The 24,693-nt window shown below is 43.0% G+C and overlaps 2 protein-coding genes across 2 annotated transcripts; both read left to right on the plus strand.

Moving 5' to 3' along the window:
* The first annotated feature begins 1,186 nt into the window (after positions 1 to 1,186).
* Positions 1,187 to 15,727, plus strand: shtn2 (shootin 2). Its single transcript, XM_048971035.1, has 17 exons — positions 1,187 to 1,383; positions 2,449 to 2,492; positions 2,974 to 3,034; positions 3,330 to 3,424; positions 3,750 to 3,918; positions 4,141 to 4,238; positions 5,569 to 5,650; positions 5,840 to 5,934; positions 9,488 to 9,634; positions 9,747 to 9,891; positions 10,353 to 10,506; positions 10,713 to 10,771; positions 11,926 to 12,029; positions 12,656 to 12,685; positions 12,778 to 12,831; positions 13,187 to 13,337; positions 15,236 to 15,727. The coding sequence occupies exons 1-17, from the start codon at positions 1,371 to 1,373 to the stop codon at positions 15,382 to 15,384; spliced, it is 1,650 nt and encodes a 549-aa protein (XP_048826992.1). The 5' UTR covers positions 1,187 to 1,370; the 3' UTR covers positions 15,385 to 15,727.
* Positions 15,728 to 18,290: 2,563 nt separating this feature from the next.
* On the plus strand, positions 18,291 to 24,176 carry tex261 (testis expressed 261). Its single transcript, XM_048971051.1, has 6 exons — positions 18,291 to 18,491; positions 19,941 to 20,020; positions 20,185 to 20,338; positions 21,051 to 21,118; positions 21,612 to 21,714; positions 22,317 to 24,176. The coding sequence occupies exons 1-6, from the start codon at positions 18,422 to 18,424 to the stop codon at positions 22,430 to 22,432; spliced, it is 591 nt and encodes a 196-aa protein (XP_048827008.1). The 5' UTR covers positions 18,291 to 18,421; the 3' UTR covers positions 22,433 to 24,176.
* The last annotated feature ends 517 nt before the right edge of the window (positions 24,177 to 24,693 follow it).

The raw sequence follows: 24,693 nt of genomic DNA on the forward strand, positions 1-24,693 counted from the left end.
AACGACAGGGATACGTAGTGAAAAATGTGTCGTCAGGAGATTCCGTCTTGTGCGATCATAGAGTACTTATGGAAACCTAGAAGATGTGACCTACCACACATCTAGGAATAGTAAACATTTTTAATAAGTAGAAAGACTACAGTCTAAAATAACAATAAAAAGTACAGTGTAGTAAATACGTAAACCAGTAACAGATGCTTATTATCAAATAATATGAACTGTACATGATTGTATGTGTGTATTTTTACATGACTGGTAGTGCAGTCTGTTTGTTTACACCAGCATCACCACAAACATGTGAGCAATGCATTACGCATTACTGTGCCTATGACGTCACTAGGCAATAGGAATTTTTCAGCTCCATTATAATCTTATGGAACCACCATCATACAGTATATGCGGTCCGTTGTTGACAGAAATGTCGTTGTATGGCATATGACTATAGTCTGCAAACACAGATATTTAGATTATAGAGGCATTTTCTTCCAAAGCGTTCTTCAAATAGACCTTTGGGGGTGAAATATGCTATGATACACTATGTGTCTGTGCCTGTGATTGTAAACGTGCTGGATGATATCCCGTGGTGGGAGGAGTGATGTCAGTGCTGGGCCATTGAACAACGCCCTACTAGCTTTGTGTAAAAGCATCTGCTAAATAACTTCAAATGTAAATGTGTTCTATAACAAATGGCCTGGCGCACTGCAGACTGATTGGGATGCTTTGTCACACCTGTTCATGTTAAAACATACAAGTGGGTTACATATTTGTTTAGTGACATTTAATTATTTTTCATCCTGTAATTAATCCTATAAAACACGTAAATCACTAATATTATAATGAATAAAAAATTTAATAAGTAAAACCAGAATGCCAAAACTACCTCCGGTTTGGCACTGTTTAATTTTTAAAATAATGAAAAGTATTTTTTATTATAAAAGACAGCACTGGTAATTAAGTTGAAAGCTAAAGTACTGAGGGAGATAAATGCAATTCCATTGTCTGGTTTTATTGAAACTCTGTCAGTAATTGTACAGTCATGACCCCGGACTCAGTGTTTCAGTGCTGGTTTGGGTAGGATTCACGGAAGGTTTGATGGTGTGAAACACCACTGCTGTCTCTGTTCATGGTATCACACTCCCTCAGAAATGCAAACGGAAATGAGTCCCGCACCTCTTCCGCCTCATGAGGCAAGAGCACCAGCTCCTTTAAAATGAATTCTGTGAAGTTTCAGTTCTCATTACAAGAACTGGCAGCACAGCGCTCTCAGGCAGGAATCACACTGCGGATGAGCAGTCCGCAATAAGACAGACAGACGCACCTTAGCGAAGCATTTTGAAACCGGGCCAACAGAAACCTCAGAAGGCCCCGTCATGTGGGAACCAGGTAGGACTACGTGTTTGTAAAATTGTCAAACATGAGAAACGTGTGGCATGCTTTATTGTAGTGCTTTAAGATTATCACGCTTGTGCTGTTCTCAAGAACATGCTTCATTTTCCTGTTTTTACTTTCATATTCTGTTTTATGTTAAAAAAAACTGAAGAAAAATTATACTGAAATATATTAAAATAATATAAAATAGTATTTGAGCTTTGAACACAAATTCAGCATTAAACGTGCAAAACACGCAGCCTGTTTATTTTAATGTGATACTTAAAGCTGCTTTTGAGGACGTCATTCGCAGACGTTGCAAAGTTCTAGTTTTATGGCTGGATCACACCAAGCTGATTTTTGGCCACTGAAAGCTATCATGCTATTGGTCAGACTCTGTGACTGCCTGTCTCACTGGAATGTGTAGCACAGTTGGACATGGTCGGTTCCCGCCTGCATGGTTTTGGCCGATTGAGCATGTCGAATTGGCGTCAAAGTTTGGTTGGGTTGTATGTCAAATATCACCTCTAATCATGCCAGAGTATCCCCATAAAAATTTCACAATTGACCGCAGCTGGAAGCCGATTGTTTGCCGGCCTTGGTTATTGTCATTTTTTGCTGTTAGCTTGGTGTATATCTAGCTTTACACACATGACTACATTCCTATGTAAACCATCAGGAAGGAAAGCTGTTTAATTTTAATGTGTATGCTGAAAACTACCAGTAAGACGTTCACAGGCCGAAGAGACAACACTGTATTCCAGTTTCACTTCATAGTTTATACCACGTCTCAAAAAACAGGATGCTGCCTCCAGAGGTGGAAAGTTCAGGTCCAAAAAGTAAAAATCCAGACCAAGATTTTGTTTCAGCCGACCAGCTAAGTGAATGTGACTCTTTATGCTCAACTGGTTGGTTGAAAATCTTGGTCTGGATTTGTACGTTCGGGACCTGAACTTTCCACCTATGGCTGCCTCACAGTTATGTACATGCATTCAGAACTTAATGAGTCCGAAAAGAACAAAATCACTAGGTGTTCTCCGTTCTTAAATGTTAAAACCCTGCTGCCGTTTATATTGACAGATTTAGGGATGGAAAGTAGTGACTCTGAAGATGAAGAAATACAGGTATGTGCAAATATAATGATATATATGTGTGAGCGGGTATACCTATCTTTATGGGGACACAATGTCCCCATAACATGATAAATATCTGTTTTTTTTCCCTTATGAGGACCGGCTTCCTGGTCCCCATACAGGAAAACTCTATTTTATAAGAATCAGTGACTGCTATGAAAAAACTAAAAATGCAAAAACTTGTACTTTGCTTGGTTACTTATGGTTATGGTTAGGGCAGGATGGGGGTTAAGGTTGTCATAGTTAGCGTTAGCATTTTTCCCATAGAAGTGAATGAGCGGGCCCCATAAAGATAGGTATACCCGACATGTGCGTGTGTGTGTGTGTGTGTTTGTGTGTGTGTGTGTGAAAACAGTAAAATGTTGAGAGATGTTCCTCTGCAGTTTAGCCTTTTATTATTCCAACTGATACGCAGACTGGCAGATACACAGGCCGCAGCTCAAGCAATCTGCCTCTGGTTTCTTCCCTACAGTTTGAGATTCTGGAGATGGAGCGAGATGAGGCCAACCAAAAGCTGATCGAGATTGAGCATGGTAAAGTATAGAAGCTCAATACTGCACTGGCAAAGGCTCCATGTGATGGTCCTCCACTGTACGAAATCCTCCAGTCTAAATTCTCCTGCACTCTTTGAAGTCCCTCTTTGAACAAATGTGTTTCTGTATATATAAATGCTTTATAAAGTGTGTTTATGTGCAGCCTATATGTTCCATCCTTCACTGTCTTCAGGTGTCATTGTGGATGTGTTCATTTCGGATGTTTCTCCATGGCCATTTCTGTATCGTTAAATTTTAGGATCACTGCATAGTAACCATGTGTTTGTGTGGGCAGTGTCTCACCAGCTCCTGAACGAAATCGATGCCTTGGAGATTCAGTTCCAGGTGGAGCGGTCATGTCGAGAGAATGCGGAAGCATTTGCCCTCAAGGTGAGCCCATCTTTCTGCACAGCTCCTGATATATCTACATACACGTCCATCTCACCTTTCGCAGTGTTGGAGAAGTTACTCATAAAACTAATCCGTTACAGACAGAGGTAGAAAGTTCAGGTCCAGAAAGATACAGATCCTGACCGAGCTTTTGTTTCAACCAACCAGTTGTGTATAAAGAGTGACAGAGTGGTCATCCAGTTGGTTGGAAAAAAAAACCTTGGTCTGGATCTGGATGTGGAACTTTCCACCTCTGTCTGTAATGGATTACGTTTGTGAGAAACTTCCCCAACATTGCACCTTTGGCTCGTTCCTGTCCCCGTAGTTAACGAAGGAGAACAAAGTTTTGAAGAGGAAAAGCCAAGCCTTACTACCGATCTTAGAACTGCCCGAAAACCTGAACTTGAACTGCAACTTGGACCCTGAGGTTGATGCTGATCCTAACCTTGACACCAGTACAGATCATGTCATACAGTATCAGGACAAGATCAGAGGTGAGGCTATTCTGCCTGACTTGGAGAAAGCAAGCGAGTGAAAAGAACGAGTGAAAAAGCGTGAGATGAAATGAACTGTGGCAAAAATATCACCATAAGTTTGTTTGTTACACTAGTTGCACAGAGCCTCTGGGCTCGACTGGAATATTAGACTGCAGTGATATTGCAGCTATACTTGTCAGACCCCTCACCCTCATCCTTGGCCGTTCCCCTTGATCTCAGAGATACAGAGCTCCTTGGACCAGCTGCTGGAGGAGAAGATGCAGCTGCTGGAGCAGATGGAGGCCCTAAAGATGGAAAATGTGGAGCTAAAAGAACAGGTAGATAAATTCCCTGATTAAGTTCCAGGCTGATGATGGATTTTTAGCAATGCAGCAGAACAGAGACTGAAAAGCTGTACCGGATACCAGAACATTGCATGATAGATTCCCATTAACTTGTGTAACCCTGGATACCTTATCATAGTAGAGAAAATCACTAGAATCACTAGACTTCCAGCTGCATGAATAATATAATTTTCAACACAAGCGTTCACATTTCTTGGTATACGGCTGGTCTAAGGTTAAGGTGACCATCTGGATTTTGTCCAGACAATCCAGTTTTAAAGCCCTCTATCCAGTCTGCTGATGGGGGTTCCCCTTTAACCCCCTCGTCCTCATTTTTCCCTCCCCCATCCGCCTCACTGTCAACAACTAGCATCACTCTCTCCAGCCCCAGTCACACAGAACATGAAACATCCACACACACATACTACAGAAACCGAGAACTGCTATGCTTAGAAGTATTTTCTTATGCTGTTTTATTAAGATAATGACCCTGATCAATATAATGTTTATGGCTTCCCCCCACCCTCGTTCAACAGCTTTTCATGGGTGTCCTCTGTTTTGAACCTGAATGAATGAATGAAGGAATGACTGAAACCTTTACTGCGTCAAAGGGGAATTTGTCTTGCAATTAGGAGCCATAAATAACACAGATAAAAACCACAATTAGACATACAAACACACATAATAATACATCCATCCATCCATCCATTTTCCAAACCGCTTATCCTACTGGTTCACGGGGGGTCCGGAGCCGATCCCGGAAGCAACGGGCACGAGGCAGGGAATAACCCAGCATGGGGGGCCAGCCCATCACAGGGCACACTCACACACCATTCACTCACACATGCACACCTATGGGCAATTTAGCAAGTCCAATTAGCCTCAGCATATTATTGGACTGTGGGGGGAAACCGGAGTACCCGGAGGAAACCCCACGACGACATGGGGAGAACATGCAAACTCCACACACATGTGACCCAGGCGGAGTCTCGAACCCGGGTCCCAGAGGTATGAGGCAACAGTGCTAACCACTGCACCACCATGCCGCCCCCGTAATAATATATAAAAATGACAAATAACTAAAGACAAACCAGAGTCCTCCATTTTGAACACAGGTGTCCAAGCAGGTGTTCTCCATTTTGAACACAGGCCAGTGGTCACCCTAGCTAAGGTTCACCCAACAGAAGGTAGAGCCCACGGTGGGCCATACCTTCTATCTCCTGTGAATGTGGTTTCAGAGGAGGCTTGGTCACCATTGATATTGTGGGTGAGACATAAGAACGTGCACGTGTGTGTTTGACTTACCGCACTCTGATGCTTTCAGCTGGTGGTGGAGATCGAGGAGAAGGAATCTATATTGAGGAAACTAAATAAGCAGGACAGAGCCGTAAAGAAAATGAAACGAGGTGAGCATTGCCACGTTGTCTGCATGATGATGAGGATGAAGTGGCAGCAGGACCACCAGCATAATGAATGGAAATATAAGGAGAAACAGTCAGAAACTTGAAGTGGGGCAATAATAATAAAGATCTCAAATAGGAAACCATTCTGTATGTTTGGTGTGGTATTTTCCCACTGTATCACTGTATCTGCAGTGTCCCAACTGGTCACCCAGGAGTTCAGTGACATCTCCCAGAGACTGGAACTGGAACAGGGACTCAGACAGCATGCTGAAGTCTTTGCCCACCAGGTACTGTTTGTGTGTATATGTATGTGTCAGTGCATGTCGCTCAGCTTAGTATGGAGTTCATCGTGCATGTAGGTGCTGAAATGCAGGCACATGTCGATCTGGACAAGTGTTTGTGGTCGTATGTCTCTGTTTTCGTGTATTTTTGCGTGCGTATAACCCAGACATCTCATATGAATGAGCTTATTTGAAATGTGTGTTTTCTGAGTATCCTTCGGAAAGAGAAAGCTTTGTGCTTTGATTTAATCACTTACATTAATGTAAAATGTCAGCGCACAAAATAACACACGGACCTTTGCCAAAATAATTGACATCCCCCTACACACCAAATATGGACTTCTCCTTCTCATCTGACTGGGCTTCATTCTGCTGAACAGACAGACTAACGAGGTCCCACAGCCTCCATCTTGCACCCCCCACCACTCTCATGCCACCATTGAACGGGAGGGGAGGCCTGTCACATCAAAGGAGAGGATCCAGGGAGGATACCAAAACACATCCTAGTGTTGTCATTCCTGGGAGGGAGTGTACCGCCCTTCTCTCAATTTTTATAGCATTCTAAGGGAAAGTTTACACCCTTCGCTAATTGCTGCCATTCAGCCATAACAGTCATGCTATAGGAAGACCCTGAATGGCATCGCTGATTGAGCGTGAATGGAGGTGCACGGGTCAGGGTGAGAGGACTTCCTTATTCAGGCAGTAACACGGCGGAGGGGGTTGGTGTTCATTCATTCAAAGGTCCTCCAGAGTAATTGGACAAATAAACACAAAAACTATGGGAAGGGGACAGCCGTCGATTCCCTCAAAAAAAAAAGAAGGATGCAGTGGCATAGCCTTGACAGCTGCTCCTGTAATAGTTCCTTTCCTGAGCCCATCTTGAGGTAAAAGGGGGTTTGAAGCCGGGTGCTAATTGGCTGGTATCGTAAACACTGTGGGTTAGGAGGGTGCTTTCAGAACTGTCTGTTAGGCCCGCCTTTGTACGTGCTTCTGTATGAGCAGTGTACAAATACCCCTACAATGCATGGCCCCAAGGGGGTGCAGAAAGAAGAAAAGGACCTGCAATTTATACAACTCAGTCTCAATGCACCAGGAAGTAGAATGTGGACTCTGTTTAAAAACACACCCATTCATCGCAAACTTCTTAGGAATAAGGCGTAAAGGATGTCTGTAAAGCACGTATTGAGAATCAGACCTCATTTACATATGAAATGCTTACACCTGCTAATTGATCAACAGGTTTTGTGTGCAGATACATTTGAAGGTGCTTTAGAGTCCTGTGTAGATTATACATTAAGGTCAATGGCCACAGTGGTTAAAACCTGAGCAGTATTTCTGAACAGATATTGTGAATGATGGTACAATTATGGTAATAGGCTTATGGAGACAGATACAGACCACCCTGATCTTCTCCGTCTTACCACGATCAGAGTGACTCAAAAGTGGAAAAGTCTTTCCCACAATTGAAACTAACACCTGGGGGAGACTTAGTCCTCCCAGTTCCTGAATTCGAAGCCTTCTTCTTGTTTCCTGTCACGTTTCCCGTAACTTGTGACATACCACTGTGCATTCTTCTGGAGGACACTGAAATACAGCAAACAGAAATAAAACGCAGTCGGACCTCCGGATCTGCAGGTTCCGTGTCTGTGGATTCAACCAACCGTGGATCGACAACATTTTAAAAAAAGAAAAAGTTAAATTTGACGCACGCAGAGCACTACATCGAATCTATATGAATGAAGTAACTTCACAGACCCTCAGTCTCTCTCCAGAACTCGTTGGTTGAACATCGTTTTCCTCATGTTTGACTACTTATGTACACAGTTTTTTTTCTTGTCATTGTTCCCTTAACAATACAGTATACCAACTGTTTACATAGCATTCACATTGTATTAGGTACTTAAAGTAATCTGGCGATAATTTTAACATAGAAACACAACTAGGGAACAGAGTAAATCAGGGAGCAAGACTGGGAAACAACCACAACTACAAACATGCAGTAAGAACTACAATGACTGACTGAGGAACAGAACAAAGGCAGGCACTTAAATACATTGATAAGACTAGAGAGGGGACAGGTGAGAACCATAACAAATAACCAGTCACAAAGACTTGGGGTAATAAGGAACAGTTGGGGTACATTTGCAATCAACAGGCACAGAGAGGTCAATTAACAGATATGTGAAAAGACTAAACACTAAGTAAAACCAAAACTATGAAAACCAAATGAATAGGAAACATTGTACAACAAAGAAGGAACTGATTAACCCCTAAGCCCATTAAGCTACATGGCAGCCTGGGGAGCAGATGAATACACTAGGGACTAAGGGGTACAAGACAGAGGAGGGAACAGGATGGTCAGTGACACCTGCTGACCAAACGGAGACAAGACACATGAGGCAGTGCCAGACAGGCAGAGATCCTGCCAGTGCGTGGGTTATTTGCAAATATTACACCATTTTATATAAGGGGATTGAACATCTGTTGATTTAGGTTTTCACACTTGGTACTGAAACCAATTCCCACATATACTGAGGCACGACTGTTTTCCTAATTGCAAGGTGTACATACTCTCTCTGAAAATTGTTCACTCATCCTATGCATTACCTCTGCATTCCTAGAGCTCTTTCTACAGTGCCAACTGTTTGGACATTTACGTATTGATCTTTGCAAGTCTCATCCTAATTAAAAACACTTTGCTTGAGTCATTTTGAATGATTTAATTAATATACATATAATTCTGTGCTGTCCACATTAACTGATTGGTTTGCCAATGAATCACTGGTAATAGAAGTGGAACAAGTAGCTTAGTTACTTAAGTACAAATCAGGAACAAATATAGTAACTGCATGGAAAACATGAACCGTTAGAACTACCGCTTAGTTTCTGGTTAATTCATACATTAAGTAAGAGTGTACATAGTGTCACCTAATAACTCGATTGAAGAGTAACACTTTATTTGAGGGGACACAAATATTCCCTTAAATATCCCTTAATTAACCACAAAGTCTTAGTTACATACTGATCTGCCCGTTCGTTCATCATTAATTAATTGTGACACTTATCTCAAGCAGTTACTATATTTGTTACCATTTCCTTTAATTATGTACATTGTTGGGAACTACTGAAGGAACTGGTGAAGGAACTACTGAAGGAACTACTGAAGAACTACTGAAGGAACTGTTGAAGGAACTACAGGATGAACTACTGAATGAATAAATAACGAATAACACATGTGAAATACTGATCTCATGTTTGCTTATCAATAATGAACCGTGGTACATCTTTTATCCCAGGCAGTTATAATATTTGTTAGATCTACAATAACTGTTAGTTCCATAAATCTTTGTCAACTACTGAAAGAAAAAGTAATGAATAACACGTGAAATACTGATCTTGTATTTGTTATTAAGGAATTGGGATGCATCTTACTGTATCTAAAGTACCTACTATATTTCTTCATGATTTGTACTTTAGTAGTAACTGAGTCGCTACTAAGTATTTGTGTCCCCTCTAATAAAGCCTTACCGATTGAACTGTTAATTGGCTGTCATCTTAGGTGCTGGTTCAGCAACAGGTGGTGCAGACACAGGGCACAGGGACATTGCCAAGCACAGAGATGGGGTCACAGCTCCAGCAGGCCTTGACACAGGTGGCCCAGATTACAAGGATTCTTGAGGACATTCAGCTCTGTTACCAGAACCAGGTAAATGCATGTGTGTTTGGATAAAAGAGGTAGCATCCTAGACTGGCGTATTCTCATAATCATCTTCATACTGATCACTGTAATAACACCACCCCTGGTATGCCTCCTGTAGTCACTAGCTGCCCCGGAGAAAGGAAGTAGCAATGCAGAGCTCCAGAACGTTTCGGACCAGCTAGCATCAAGTGAGGCAGAGCGGAGAGCACTGGAGGCCCAGCTGAAAGATGCCCAGAACACGGTTACTAAGCTACAGGAGGAGGGTACCTACCTCACACCTGTGTTCTTAAACTAGTCTCACTTACAAACAAGTCATCATTCACTGTTTATCGGATACTCTGTAATCACAAGTTATACATAAGTTTATAGGGCTCGTTATTTTGCTTTGTTTCTTAAAATTTTGCAAGTAGTCTGCAGGTCAGGCAAGCAGTGTCTTTCTTGAATGTATATAAGTCTTACACATGCATACGTTATACATGCTTGAATGTATACATGCTTTATACATGCATAAATGCATAGCTGCCTTATACAGGTACATGCCTGAATGTGTACATGCCTTTTACATGCCTGAATGTGTACATGCCTTTTACATGCCTGGATGTATACATGCTTTATACATGCATGAATGCATACACCCCCAGCCACAAACCTCAGCCCCCTCAGCGTAAGACACACACACCGAAGTGCCTTTAACACTCTTTTCAAACACACTTTTATTTCCCAGTACGACGCCTAGAGGAGAAGCTGAAGGAGTCTGTGCCGTCACCACAGGCAGTAACAGAAAAGGAGCAAGTCTCATGCTCTGGCCCATCGCCTCCTCCTCCCCCTCCCCCTCCTCCCCCTCCCCCACCTCCTCCACCGCCTCCATCTAACATGCAGTGAGTATGTTTCACTTCGCTAAATTAGAACGGGACCATGCATTCTGTTGAAATGAATGATGGACGTTTGTTAGCCTTATAGGTCTTGAAAGAAATGTTAATAAGTCCATGGTCATAACAAATTGCTGATTGAATGGTACTGTGCATCATTCTAAGCTGCTGATAGGCATTGGATCAGTCACATAGGTTCATGTCTTCCTGACCAGCCCCCTGGACGCCCTGAAAAACAGGAAGAAGAGTTCTGCTGGAAACACAGAGGTGAAGCGTAAGTATAAATTCTTTCCATTTTGCTTCTTTGCCTCTCAGGGCCGGTGCCACATCAGCATGAAGCAGCACCATCCTCAGGTTGGCCAGTTCTCTTCTGCTTCTTCCTTCAGAGTAAAGCCACATGAGGGGAACCTATGGTGCTTTTCCACTGTCACCAAGAACCGGGGCTGCACCAGAGCTGTACTGTGAAGAAACTGTTCTCCATTGTAAATTATGCAAGCCTTAGCCGAACCGTACCTGCGCTAACATGACCCTGCTTACCAGCAGGGCCGAAACTGTGAATAAACCCGGCTGGATGCGTCACCATCATCTGGTTAGACGAAATGCTAATGATTAGAGATGCTGGTGATCTGTGTCAATATGCATGGATTATCTAAAGGAAAAAAGGGCATCATTCATTATTAGTTGTATCGCACAATGTGATATATTGATGTATTCCCAATAACTCGGAAGTACGATAGAACACCTGAATGGAATGGATTCATAATTCAAATTAACAAAAGCTAATGCTAATTCCACTAGCATTTAATGCTTACTGTACATAACAAGGTGATTCCTACAGATGTGCTAGTGGAAATTAGCACACAGTAAATCACGATGTACAGCGTGTGAACAGTAAATGGGCATCTCTTTGGTTTTATATCACTGTTGCTCTCCAAACCCGGTAACGCCTTTACAAAGCTGACCCTTCTGCAGTGGAAAACCGACATGAGGTGGAACCACACTGTAACTAGACTCTCTTCACAGTATGGTTCCAGGTATGGCCTGGTTCTTGTATGCTACTGGAAAAGCACCATATGATATAGAATTCCAGTAGCATAAGGAATAAAATTAACTCTTCTCAAACTTTTTTGTACCGCGACCCAATTTTTACCATGTCGGCTCATTTGCGACTCTATATGAAGTGTTTGCAGACGCATGAATATAGGTTATTTCAAGGACTGGGACTGGGAATTCTGATTGAGGATCAGCATAGGAGCCTACTGGTTTTAAAATGTTTACATTTCCAGCTCTACCTCGCAACCCTTTCAGAACTCACTGCAACCCAACCCATGGGTTTAGAATTTCTACTCTAAAGCGAGAGAGATACTGCCCATGTGTTAACTGCCTTCTGGCAATCAGACTATTTGCAATCATCTGTGTGTGGGTAAGCCTCAGGGTCACTGTCAACACAAGACAAGAAGGCAAGAGCGGTGGACGAGATGATGGAGCGCATCAAGAAGGGCATTGTGCTGAGACCCACCCAGAAGCTACAGGTACCAATCAGATACATTCCACATATCGACTGATCTTGGATTTAAGCAAGATAAAACTAGTAACTTCTGTCTGCAAGATGGTTATACCTGTACAAGGAGGGAAATCTAGATTAACTGTACAAGAAAACTGAAATAATTACAAGAAACAATGTGCTGGAGAAATGCATTTTTTTCGTTACAGATTTTTTCAGTCTCTTAAAGAAATTAAAGAAGTTTAATATTATCAGACCATGAAGTCTGTTGGTCACTTTGAGAGTTTTCCTGGTTACCCGATCTTGTCATAACCATGGTGAACAGAGCTCCTGTGGTAGTCAGAAACCGGCTTTCACAGCCCTCTTTTGGGTCCTGGACTTATATTAGATAAATGGGGTTTGGTGCGTAAAGGTCCGCCATAGGGATCATTGGACTTACAATATTACTCCTGCTTTCCCCCCAGTTGGTAAAAATTATCAAGGGGGAACTAAGAGTCAACAGCTGACCTTATGGTCAGTAGGATAGGATACTAACAGAAATACAGGCTTCTCCTTGCTGACCAATAGGCAATCAATCTTTCTTTCTTTCTTTCTTTCTTTCTTTCTTATCTTGCATGTGGTACTTCAACCTCTCCCTCTTTCCTTTTCTCCCAGTGTGGATCAGAAGACGACTCCGCATGGACGGTCAGTTCCAGGGCATCATGAATAACTCATTTCCTTCTTGGACTCCATTACAAGTACTGGTGTCTTGTCAGGTCAGTGATGTTGTATTTCAGGTTGAGAGGAATGAGAAAAGAAAGTCGGCTGTCCAAGAGCTGCAGGGCATGTTGGTAAGAGCACTTTAATTAAATGGCATGACCGCTTTCTGCTTGCTCCTCAAAAATCTCCTGAATATAATCAGACGTCAGATGCTCCTTAGATCGTTGATCAGCAATCGGTCGACCACTACCAAGATATCTGTAGTTGTATGCGACACCCTTACCCCTCCCCCCATCAGGAAAATCCACTAAGTGACTCCCCCCTCACAAAATTATTTGTCTCAGTGTGTTTTTTTGTAATAATTCATATGAAATACATGCAGATGGCGAACATGTACTGTGTTGGTCATCATATAACCTGATTAAGAACATCAGGTAAACGAAAGTGACCGGACAGCTGAGTTATCTGATTGGCTGGCTTCCCCAGAACACACTGACTACACGGAGCCACTGGAGAGGGGCGTCCCGCAAGAAGATCAGCTACCAGGTTGGGGATGCCGAGCTGCAGTCAGTGCTGCTTCGAAGGAGGAGAGCCATGGGAGATGAGCAGGAACGTGGCACCTTGGGCCCAACGCAGGGTGAGCCTGTCCGTCTCTACGAGAACTGGCACTATAGAGCTCATGTTCAGAGACACACCAAGACCAGGACTTCCTCAGATTACATGCCAGTATTCATACATGGCCATCTAGAATGACACTTACAGGGGAATCTGAATACCCAGTGCACACTACTGAATACCCAGTGCACATTACTGAATACCCAGTGCACACTACTGAATACTCAGTGCACACTACTGAATACCCCATGTGAATCAAATGTTTTGTTTAATCCCACTTCTTCTCGCTGTGTGTGCATGTTCTCCTAATGTAATGATAACGCTGCACAGCAAAGGCTTTGCTTCTTGTCTGCTGTTGGCTGTTCCTTGTAAATTTTTGGCTGCTGATCACGAAAATCACATCCAAATTTGTCCGTCACGTACCGTTTCATTGAAATCTTCAGTCTTCTCGTGTATTTCTCTCATATTTGTGTCCAAAAATTTTCATTTCTGTAAGAAGCCTATCAACAATGTTTTGTACAATTTGAGAGTGGAATCAACCCTATAATCTGCCTTCAGCAATGAGACCCGTGTCACATGACCACAGTCTTCCAATTCCGAAACCGCCAGAGGAATGGACCTTAGATGAGCCAGATGAAGAACCTGCAATGCAGGGAACTGGCAGGGACAGTGATCCGAGTTTTGAACCGTGCTCATCCGGTGATCCACATCTCATAACACTGTTAGAATTAAACAATCCGGTTTGGGTTTGTCAAAAGCAAAAGCCAAATTTTTGATGTCACCAGGTACGAATATTTCTGCTGATTACTGTTTAACACTGCAGCGTGACGCACCTGACATTGAATACAAATGAAAATCAAGAGCAAAACACTTCTAATTATGATGAATTTTATAGCGTATGAGAAACATAAACAGGTACCTGTCACAATCAGCAAAAACTTTCCAGGAAGCAAAACTTAAAAAAAAAATTGTTGTGCAGTGTAATTGATATCTCTACATTGCCCAGTGTATTGGTGTAGTGTGTGCATTTGCCTCTAAGCCTTGTGATGGACTGGCATCCAGTATACCCCCTACATTGTGCAATGTGCTACCTGGGAAAGGCTCCAAGCACACAGTAACCCTGTACTTAACAAGAAGTTTTGGAAGATGGATGGGGGGCAGCAGGAAGGTTGCCCCACACCTCTGGGACCAGGGTTCAATCTCCATCATGGCGCTATATGTGTAGAGTTTGCATGTTCTTCCCATGTCGTTCTGGGATTTCAACTGGGTACTCTAGTCCCCCCCCAGCATGTCCAAAATCATGCTGAAGATAATTGGAGTCACCAAATTGCCCACAGTTGTGTAACTGCATGTGGGGATGGCACCCCGCCCTGGGTTCTTCCTTACCTTACACCCGTAGTCTCCAGGATATGCTCCAGACCCCCTGCAACCATGAGTAGGATAAGCAGTCACAGAGAGTGGGTGGATGGAAGATACAGTAGATGGATTTAGTGAAGTGTTAAAGATTAGCTACAAATTGTACAAATTTGATATAAATGTAGAGCAATTAATCTCCTGTGTCACAAAACTGCGCTGGGTTTCCTAACAAGCTCTCTGTGCCCTTCAGCAGTATAATATCTAAGGATAATCCAGGTAATTGCATATGTGTTTCCCCTGAAGACTCACTTTAAAAACAGGGAATCCAGGGCAACTGATCTCCATTAACTGCCAGAACATATCAGATCCTTTGCCTACAGCTTCCCAGATTAACCTGAATTTACATAGACATAACATGAAATGTCATTAGGCCAAAGATAGATCTTGTTCCGGACTGATGGACAACAGCAAAACGCACACTTTCCAGTGACCTCCCCCACCCCTTAAAGTCTTCATTACCATCCTTTCTCCTTAATACTTTACTACTGTACCTCCCCTATCCAGATCAAAAGTCAGCCAGTGTGGCAAACGGCTCTCTGCCCTGGGGAAGTGAAGCAGGAAACACCCCAGTGCTGCGGAGGCTGAAGCAAAACAGGGAGAACAGGAATTCCCGCGTCAGGGCCTCGGGGTGTGTCATCTGGGAAAACAGCTGAGCGCCGCCGAGCCGCGATGCTACCGGGAACATAAGGCTATAGCTGATCATCCCGAGACAGGTGACATGGGCCGACGGAGACCCTGATCAGACCATCAGCCATTATATTACACTGTAATGCGAATCATTTTTCGGCCCAAATTATCTTGTGACAATTCCCGACCGTCACCAAACAGGACCCATAAACTTTAGGGTCCATAAACCATTCCATTCAGTCCTGCAAAGTTCTACAAATTATAACACAGCTCCTTGTGTCTTACCAAATCCAGCTTTTGTGCTTTTTTATTTCCAAAGCCAAGCTATGTCTTCAACCGATGCACATGTCAATAAAGAGTCTGATGGTTCCCATGCTATTTTGTCACATGTCTGTCCCCCTCCGCCGCCTGGCACCTTCAGCACGGCTCTTTGTAGCCGGGGCCTTCCGCTCCCCTGGTGGGGAAATAATGGCTGTTCGCACCGACCCACTCATATACTCACAAATTATTCAGCCAGTGTCCCCTATGGAATGGGAATAGGACAAAGAGGAGTACAATAGAATGACTGTCAGCTCAACACATAAGTGGATAGAGGAAACCTTTCATAATATTTACAGTGACACCTTTCAAAATCACTGTGGTTCTGTAACATTATAGGATTTTTTTTTACGTTTTGAAGAATAACATGTCATGTTGCTCCTCTATTACTATTTTGCAGCCTACATATATTGCAGGGGATCGTCTGCATATCTATACGCATATGAAATGAGTCATGCTTATGCCGGAGTTTGCCGTGTGGCAGAGATTTTAGATGGTGATTTTATGTAACAAACCACATGGATGAGTAATTCCCGGTTAATGGAGCGAAGGTCCCCATTTCTGCCTGGCTTTCGTGTCTCCGAGCACAGCTGAAGGATCAGACCTCACTACTCCTACACTTCTAGGCGCAGACCCTCACACATTATCTAGCTAAAAGCAGGCAGGTGAGAAATTTCTCCTGCAGCTTTCCAGAGTCTTATGGAGACAATGTCTTTTCACACAGTTGCAGACGTGCCTTTGCTTAAAAGTGCCTCAAATGGATGCAGTTCTTGTCACTCCTCTGGCAATTTTGCTTGCTTATTAATTTTGCACACTTGCTAGATAGAGACTTTTTCCTTTGATTGCTTGAAAATTTCATGCCATTTCACCGGAAACGAAAAGGCATTCCAGTACCTAAATTTACTTATTTACACAATAAGTAAATAAATAAATAGATAAATAATTATAAAATAAATAAATAAAATGAATAAAGCATGTTTAAAATTAAATTCCACTTGTTTAAACTCCACTATAATACTTAATATTATATAATACTGGGTGATTGTCCAAGAGACAGGAAATGTGAGATTGTACTTCTTCATGAATATATGGCAGTTGGTTAATAAATGCATGTATTCACTCATCAGGCACATTAGGAACACCATCTAATACTGGTTAGGACCCTCCTTTGCTCTAAAAACTGCCAGATTTCTTCACGGCATTGACTGAACCATTCCTTAGAGATTCTGGTCCACGTTCACATGATTGTAATGCCTAATTGCTGCCATTGTTCTCTGATGCACGTTGGCACTGTGGATTTCCTGTTCCACCACATCCCAGAGGTTCTCTTTCAATTCAGGTCTGGTGACTGAAGAAGCCATTGAAGTTCACTTTTGACGTGGCACATTTTCCTGATGGAAGTAACCATTAGAAGGTGGGTGAACTGTGCAAATTTAGTGGACAGGGACTCAATCTGGTCTTCTGCTAGTGTAACCCATCCAGCTCAAGGAAGGTGTTGTACATTCAGAGATGCTGTTCTGCTCAACACAGGTGTTAAAAGTGGCAATTTGAGTTATTCTAGTTTTCCTGTCAGCCTAAACCAATCCTGACCTCCGTCATTAGCAAAACATTTCCACCCACCAAACAGAACTACTGCACACTGGGTGTTTTTGCACCATTTTGTGTAATTTCTAGAAACTGTATTTTGTTAAAATACCAGGAGATCAGCAGTTTCTGAAGTACTCAAAGCACTCTCTCTGGCACAAACAACCATACCACAGTCAAAGTCATAATATTCACATTATATTTACATTTACACAATTAGTGGATGCTTTTATCCAAAGTGATGTACAAATGAGGAAAACAGCACATTACAAACATACATACAGTACATAAAACGCAGATATTCAGCAATATACGTTTGCAGTAGAAAACTTCATTAGTTTGCATTTTGTTTGACAACGCCAAAAAGGACTATGTAAAGATTTGTACCAATTAAGTCTATTGATGCTTTTTCCAATAGACTAACCCCACTGATAACACAGAGAGTCACTTAGAATAAAAGTCTGGAGTAAAGTCAGTTTGGTGAGTAAAGAAAATCTCTTTTATTCCAGCAATCCAGCAAAGCGCTCCCATCACACTCTGGCACTTGGTACCATAAGTCCCAATTCCCAATAAGGACTTCTAAGTCCTGATTGGTCACAAAACACCAACAAACCGAGCTCAAACGTATAACAAACACAATTCTCCTGCTCTATTGGTTCACCTTGGTAACAAAGTAAAATCCACCCATCTTGCTCAATTTATCGGAATCTGTCTCAACTTCTAGACTCTACTTGAGATATGTATATCTCTTTCTGCCTAAGACATAACAGACAGAATAAGCCTCCCTCCCGGGCCTACCAATGTCCAATTTTATTTATAATAATAATAAGTAATCATGAGCGATAAATGGGGTTTCGCTTAATATTTGTACTGCATAACTATATTTAGGCTTTGATTAATACAGTCATTGAACATCTTTTCCTTCTACAACTTGTACGAGTTTTACATTTTCGCATGTGTTTCTAAGTCCTCCGAACACTGGGGGCGCTAATGATACCAGCGTGTGCCGCTCATCTGACCACATCTGCTTTCGTCGCTCTTTCCCTCTTGTCGCTGGGAGGAACTTTGACCAGTAAAACATTCTTCCCAATATTTCTTAGTGGCTGGATTTAGCTGCTTGCTCTCTCTTGTAGTCATATTTGGCGATTTACTAGAAAAGAGATGTGGTTTATTTATTTACTTAGCTGGCTTTCTCTGGTGATACAAATCTCGTTCGTCACTCTAGCGATAGGTGAGTTGTGTAGCCATTGATACTCTTGGCGACCTAAAATAGCCATGGCCATTGACTGCATTTGTACGCCCCTTTTCATCTCATCGCCCTGCTTTTCTTTGGCCTCCAGGCGTCCTGTAGTTAAGCCATTTATCCGAAATGTCGTGTAAGAGTGAGATAAAACAAATATCGCATGCAATCTAAATCATTTTACACGCACGTATTTAGATTTATGGTGGTTAATTTCCCCCTCCTCAGGCGATTAAGAAACCGAGACATTTTAGATTTGAGTGAATCAGGGTGTTAGCTAACCTGGTGACTCGAAAACACATTATAATTGTATAAGCTGTATCAAATATCCTGTATCATGTCGTAATGTTTAGTATTATATTCTGTCAAACAAGCTGTTGTCAGTAACTTGAAGTCGTATGGGGCATGATAGACTGCGCTTAAATAATGTGAAAAGCGGGGTAAATTAATTTCGTAACAATGTCAACCTGTCAGTTTGCAGTGGAAACCGCGCAGTGTCTGTGCAACATAAATAATATTTTCATCTCAAGTAGACCGTTGTAAGTCCAGTTTTAACCCAGTTACTTCCCGACACTGTCCACGTAGGCAGTTTACGGTATTAAACGTTCACCTGGGGGGGAGAGAGTCTTTTTCCGATTATAGACGTTTTATTTAATTTTCTTTTGCTACTTGCCCTTCTCTTGGCACTTAAATACGGTCTTCACCTAATTAAAAATCTTAAATGCCGAGTGTAATATGACTCAGGCCAATCTAATTTTTAATTGAATTTATCCGGCATGCAGTCCAGGGTGTTCTCCATCCTGTGCTTTCTGGGATAAATGTTCTGATCCACTGCAACTGGATAAAGTGTTATGGAAAATGAATGGATGGTAGTCCTTTTATACATCAGCCGAATGAATCGATCCATTTAAGAGAAATAGTTTTAGCCTGATTTTGTAGGATTTCGTATGATCTTAAATGCGCTGTTCGGATGTTGTATCTAACGTTTGCTCAGTTGACGAATATTTCGTAAAGTTGCTGATCGACGCAGGTAAACCTAAGAACAGCACTAAACCGAAGGCTGCTTCGTATTTAGGGAACAACTGGAAAACGGGGAAAGAAGCGATCACACATTTAAGGCTCGGAGTGGCTGGGTCACATGTGCGGGCCAGCGCTGCAAAACGAAGGGGGTGTGATTACTTGTCATGCCCTGTTATCGAGTGTGAAGTACCGAAAATCGGGGCAGTGCGTGACACTTTTCCCTCCCTGCCTTGAGTGAGGGATTTGCAGCCTGTCACACGGAGGTGCACGCCTGGCTGTCAGCTTCTTTTTCTGCATTAATGATTTATCCACAGATAAATGCTTTACCTGCGCGCGATCTGCTTTAAAATCAATCATGTATGGTTTAGTAATGGCCATGCATCACTTGTTATCTTTCGTTATGCATTTGTGTGTTCACAGCTGCTGGACTGTATTACTTGGCAGAACTAATAGAAGAGTACACAGTGGCAACCAGCCGAATAATTAAGTACATGATACTGGTGAGTCCTCAGTCCTACTGCATTTTTTCTCTTTGTTCTGTTTATTAAATATGACTTTCAAATCTCTTAAAAATAATCTCTCCTGTTTGAAGCTCATGTTATGTTCTTTTGCTCACTACCACACTCTAATGTGAGTCGCTGTTTCGGCCCCCCTGTCACCCCAGTTCTCCACAGGTGTGTTGGTCGGGCTCTACCTCTTCGAAGGCTTCCCCACTCTGATGGTGGGCGTCGGCCTCTTCACAAACCTCGTGTACTTTGGCCTTCTACAGACGTTCCCCTACATTTTGTTGACTTCGCCGAATTTCATCCTTTCTTGTGGTGAGCAGATAACTTCTTCACTTGTGATCGCTACAGTCATGCAGGCTAATATCTGGAATTGTGTTATTACAGTTACCTGTGATTATTTTGCTCCAGGGCCCTGGAGTAAATAGTATACAAGTATAAATAGAGCTTTATCGTCATCCAAACAATACACAATAAGTATACAGTGAGACGAACTATCGTTCTCCTTTACTGTATGTGCAACATAGAGCAGAACAGCACACAAGATAGATCACAATGAGGGTGAGAGGGGTAGTAATGTACTCTATACCTAAATATGTGTATTTATCTAAATTAGAATTTTGTGATCAATGGTTTTTGTTGACGCACCACAGCACACAGTGCACAACAAAAAAATGCATCCTCTACATTTAACCCATATGTGACGTAGTGACATAGCAGGGGGCAGCTAATTCAGCGCCCAGGGAGCAGTGCTTGGGGGCGGTACCTTGCTTAGGGTATCTCAGTGGTACCTTGCTGGTCGGGGATTTGAACCTGCAGTCTTTCAATTAGAAGTGTGCTTCCCTTACCATTAAGCCACCACTGCCCTCAGTGAACATACGTTAATATATATGTATATAGCTAAAAGGAATTTCTTGGGGTGGCTACATCAGGGATACAGTACAGCAATACAGTGTTTTAGCGGTAGGTATTTTGTCAGTACAGCTTTGAGAGTCCTGTATAATTACAATGTGCCTTCTTTCTGTAGTGTTGGTTGTCTTGAACCACTATATGGCATTCCAGTACTTCGCAGAAGAGTACTACCCTTTCTCTGAGGTAAGCAGACGTGACTATTTTGAGAGATTCACTATATTTTATATTGGCTACCCATGCATTTTTTTTGCGTGCCATTATTTCTCAAAGGCCAGATAATGTCTATGTCTATTGTCAAACTCCTTCATTATTCCAGGACAGTTTATTGTTCAATCCGATTGGCTGTTTACTGTTTACTGACAGTTCATTATCAGTTGGGAACGGCTTCCATCATAAACGCACTCATATGTGGGCTGGTGTGTTGTTCATTCAGTCAGGGATCTGTATCTATGTACACGTGGTTATGGGTTTGAATCCATTGGCTAGCAGAGTAATTATCCCCATCGAACACTCGTGTAAGGCAGTTAATCCTAAATGTTGACGGGGTTGATGCTGGCTGGTCTTGCCTTTAGATCTGAAGCTGTCCTCCTTTGCATGGTACTTTGAACAATAAATAAATGCAAATTTTGACGTGAGCACAAGTTCCTTCCCTCATTTCTTGTCTCGTGTCCTTCAGGTGCTGGCCTACTTCACCATCTGCCTGTGGATCATCCCCTTCTCTTTCTTTGTGTCCCTGTCTGCAGGGGAGAATGTTCTTCCTTCTACTATACAGCAGGGAGGTGAGTCCCCCTCCTTCCAGGTGCAGGCCTGCTTTGCAGTGGCGCCACAGGCAGCGTGCTGGTCTGGTACATGGACTCAAAAGTTGCCTCTCTTTGTCATTCCACTCTGGGGTAGTGCTTGGATTCTGATTAGAAGCCTTTCTGTTATGCTTTAGAGGTTTTCCTGTAGTGCCCACAGCAGGGAACGTAATCTGAGTTTCTTCAGAGCAGTTTCTGTTTATAAATGGGTAAAGCTGAAAGTCACTTTGGACGTAAGCATTAGTTACGCAGTGTAGAGACTGGTAATGTTAGGGGCGAGTTGAATGTGGTGTGGCGAATTCTAGTATCTACTCAGCAAATGAGGTCAGTAAGTCATGTGATTCCTGCAGGCCCACCATTCGCTAAAGAATATTTATTGTTAGATTTATTTTTAGAAATGCCAGTCTATCGAGCGCCGTGCGGCGTATCGGAACTGTTTAAACTCTCGTGGGTTCAGGGCAGTGGGGTGTGTCATGTTTGAATAAAGGTGTGGTGGTTGTTTTTCTTGTTTTTGTTGTCGCTGCTCAATTTACTGCCCATTTTCTCTGATTTCTCACTTGTCCTTCTTTCCTCCGTTTCTGTAGATGATGTCGTGTCCAACTACTTTACCAAGGGAAAGCGAGGTAAACGTTCGGGAATTCTGCTGGTCTTCTCCTTCCTGAAAGAGGCGGTGTTGCCAAGCCGACAGAAGATGTATTGAGGAGCCCTGTACAAGTGACTAGGGGATGAAGGATGGGAGGGCTGTGGGAGAAGAGGGGAGGCTGAAGAGGTCACGGCACACGCAGCCACGTGTCGTCACGGACGGAGGAGCCCCGGCTTCACTGGACCGGCTTTTTCAAAGGACACCCCCACCCAGAGCCCTGGAAGGACTTCATACATTTACAGTGGACTTTTTTTTTTTTTAAGGACTGTTAATGAATTGTGCCTGTCTGCTTTGGAAGATTGAAAAGAGATTAGAGAGTAAGGTTATGAATGTTTCAGACAAGCTCAGGTTGGGTTTAAATGCGATGGTCTGGGAAGGTGGGCTGAATCAGGCTTTGTGGGGCTGGACTTGTGTCCGTCTCTGTGCACCTTCCTCCGTTACGCTTGGCAAAACACACTGCCCGGCTTGGGCATTGGCACACATGGTGGTGTGCTTTTTGGGGGTCGGTGGGTAAATCTGGGAATAGAGTTAGAATTAGGCAGGTAATTGGTTCTGTGTTGAGGAAGGGCCCTGGGGGAGAGTTTGGGCCCAGTGGTGAGCAGCGGTCATGACACGATGCTGCACGGGGCTGCTAAGTGCATGAGAACGAGGTACTGAGCCTCCTGTCATCACGCACCTTTTATTCTGGGTCACTGATTCTACCACATGCCAGGGCAATGGCTGGCCGCCCTTAGCATGATTCACCCGTGATGTGACTGGCCCCTGCTGAATGCCATCTCACCCCTCTGCAGCTGTGCCCTGCCTTCCTCACGATGGCTCACCTACACACAGTCTCGGTGACAGTGACCCATCTGGAGAGGGTGATGTAGAGAGACAGGTCTGTCTTTGCACTTTCACCTACAGCATCATTAAAGTGCTTTCATCCTTTACTAGGGCAGTGCAGTAGGTTCAGTACATTCAAGCCCCGTTACTGCAAATGGAGCCGAACCACTATGGCAATAAGTACCAATTAATGTTAAAATGCAGAATTACAGCGGCCCTCTCGGTGTGTACTCTGACACGCAGTGCTATATCCAGAACTGTTGTACTTAAAAAGCTTTTGGAGCCTTTATCCCAGCAAGATGTTCCTTATATTGCCAGCCGGAGCCATCCATCCCATTCCAACATACCCGCAGGCTCTCACAGTAAATCATACTGGTTTAAGCACAAGAATAACCTGACGTTTGTTCATCCAAAAAGCCGTCTCTGTTCTGTTTTAATATACTGAATAATAAAATATTCTCCACTGTTCTGGGTTACAAAAATAAGAATTTCATTTTTTTAATAAATAGGTATATTTAAATGGTCAGAACCATATTTGTGCTAATGATAAGTGTTTAGCTGCATGTCATCCGCCATAATGTCATTTATCCGGCAGTGACACCATTTCAATAGTGCCAGGGAGCCTCAGTTTTGTGCATGGATTTCCTTGGTCTTAGTGAGGTGTGGTGAGGCTCAGGCAGAGCAGATCTGGAAGATGGATAAGGGTGGAAGTGATGAGGAGTGGGCATATTGGAAAGGTAGTCACCTGGGAGCAGCGCCCCCTGCAGAGTTTCCCAGGACAATGCGGCCACTGGCTCCATATGATTGTTCCACTGGGCAGAGCATAGCCTCTGCCCATCGCTCCCTCTCCATAGCTACATGCTGTCCCTTAAGTCAGTTTCGGGTAACAGTCCAGTTGGGTCGCAGCTCAAGTGTCCCCCCTGCAGACTATAGATGCTGTTTTGGAGACTGGAAGCTATTAAAGTATCCTTGATGTGTACCCACCTCTAATCCCTTTGCTCACTGAGGTGCTGTCTAGGCTCCTCCTTGAAAAATGTTAAATTTCAACAACATCATACGCGAAAACCAACAAAATTTACATACAGGGAGTTTTTATTGTGCCAATATGAGGAGTGGAAAAGGAAATTGTGATGTATCTGAAAGTCTAATAATCGTAGCGGTTTATTTATTTAAATCTTAAGACTTCATTTAGGGGGGTGCCATGGCTCATTTTGTCTTCGCCTTTCCAGGGAAGGGGGTTCAAATTCTGTCTCTGCTCTGTATGTGTGCAGTTCTGATTTCCAGTTCCAGCCCGTAGAGTTCATTTGTGGTGATGGGCATCTGTAAATTGCCAATAGTTTATGACTGTGCAAGAGTACGTGTCCTGTGATGAAGTGGCATCTCCTCCGGGCTGTACTGGTTGATGGATGGATGGATGGTTGAATGGATGGGAAAAAATAGCAAAGTCAATAAATACAAATCACCAGTGAGCAGGTGTGCGATTTTTATTCAGTACC

Source organism: Brienomyrus brachyistius, chromosome 12, assembly GCF_023856365.1.
Source record: "Brienomyrus brachyistius isolate T26 chromosome 12, BBRACH_0.4, whole genome shotgun sequence".
NCBI classification, from domain to species: domain Eukaryota; kingdom Metazoa; phylum Chordata; class Actinopteri; order Osteoglossiformes; family Mormyridae; genus Brienomyrus; species Brienomyrus brachyistius.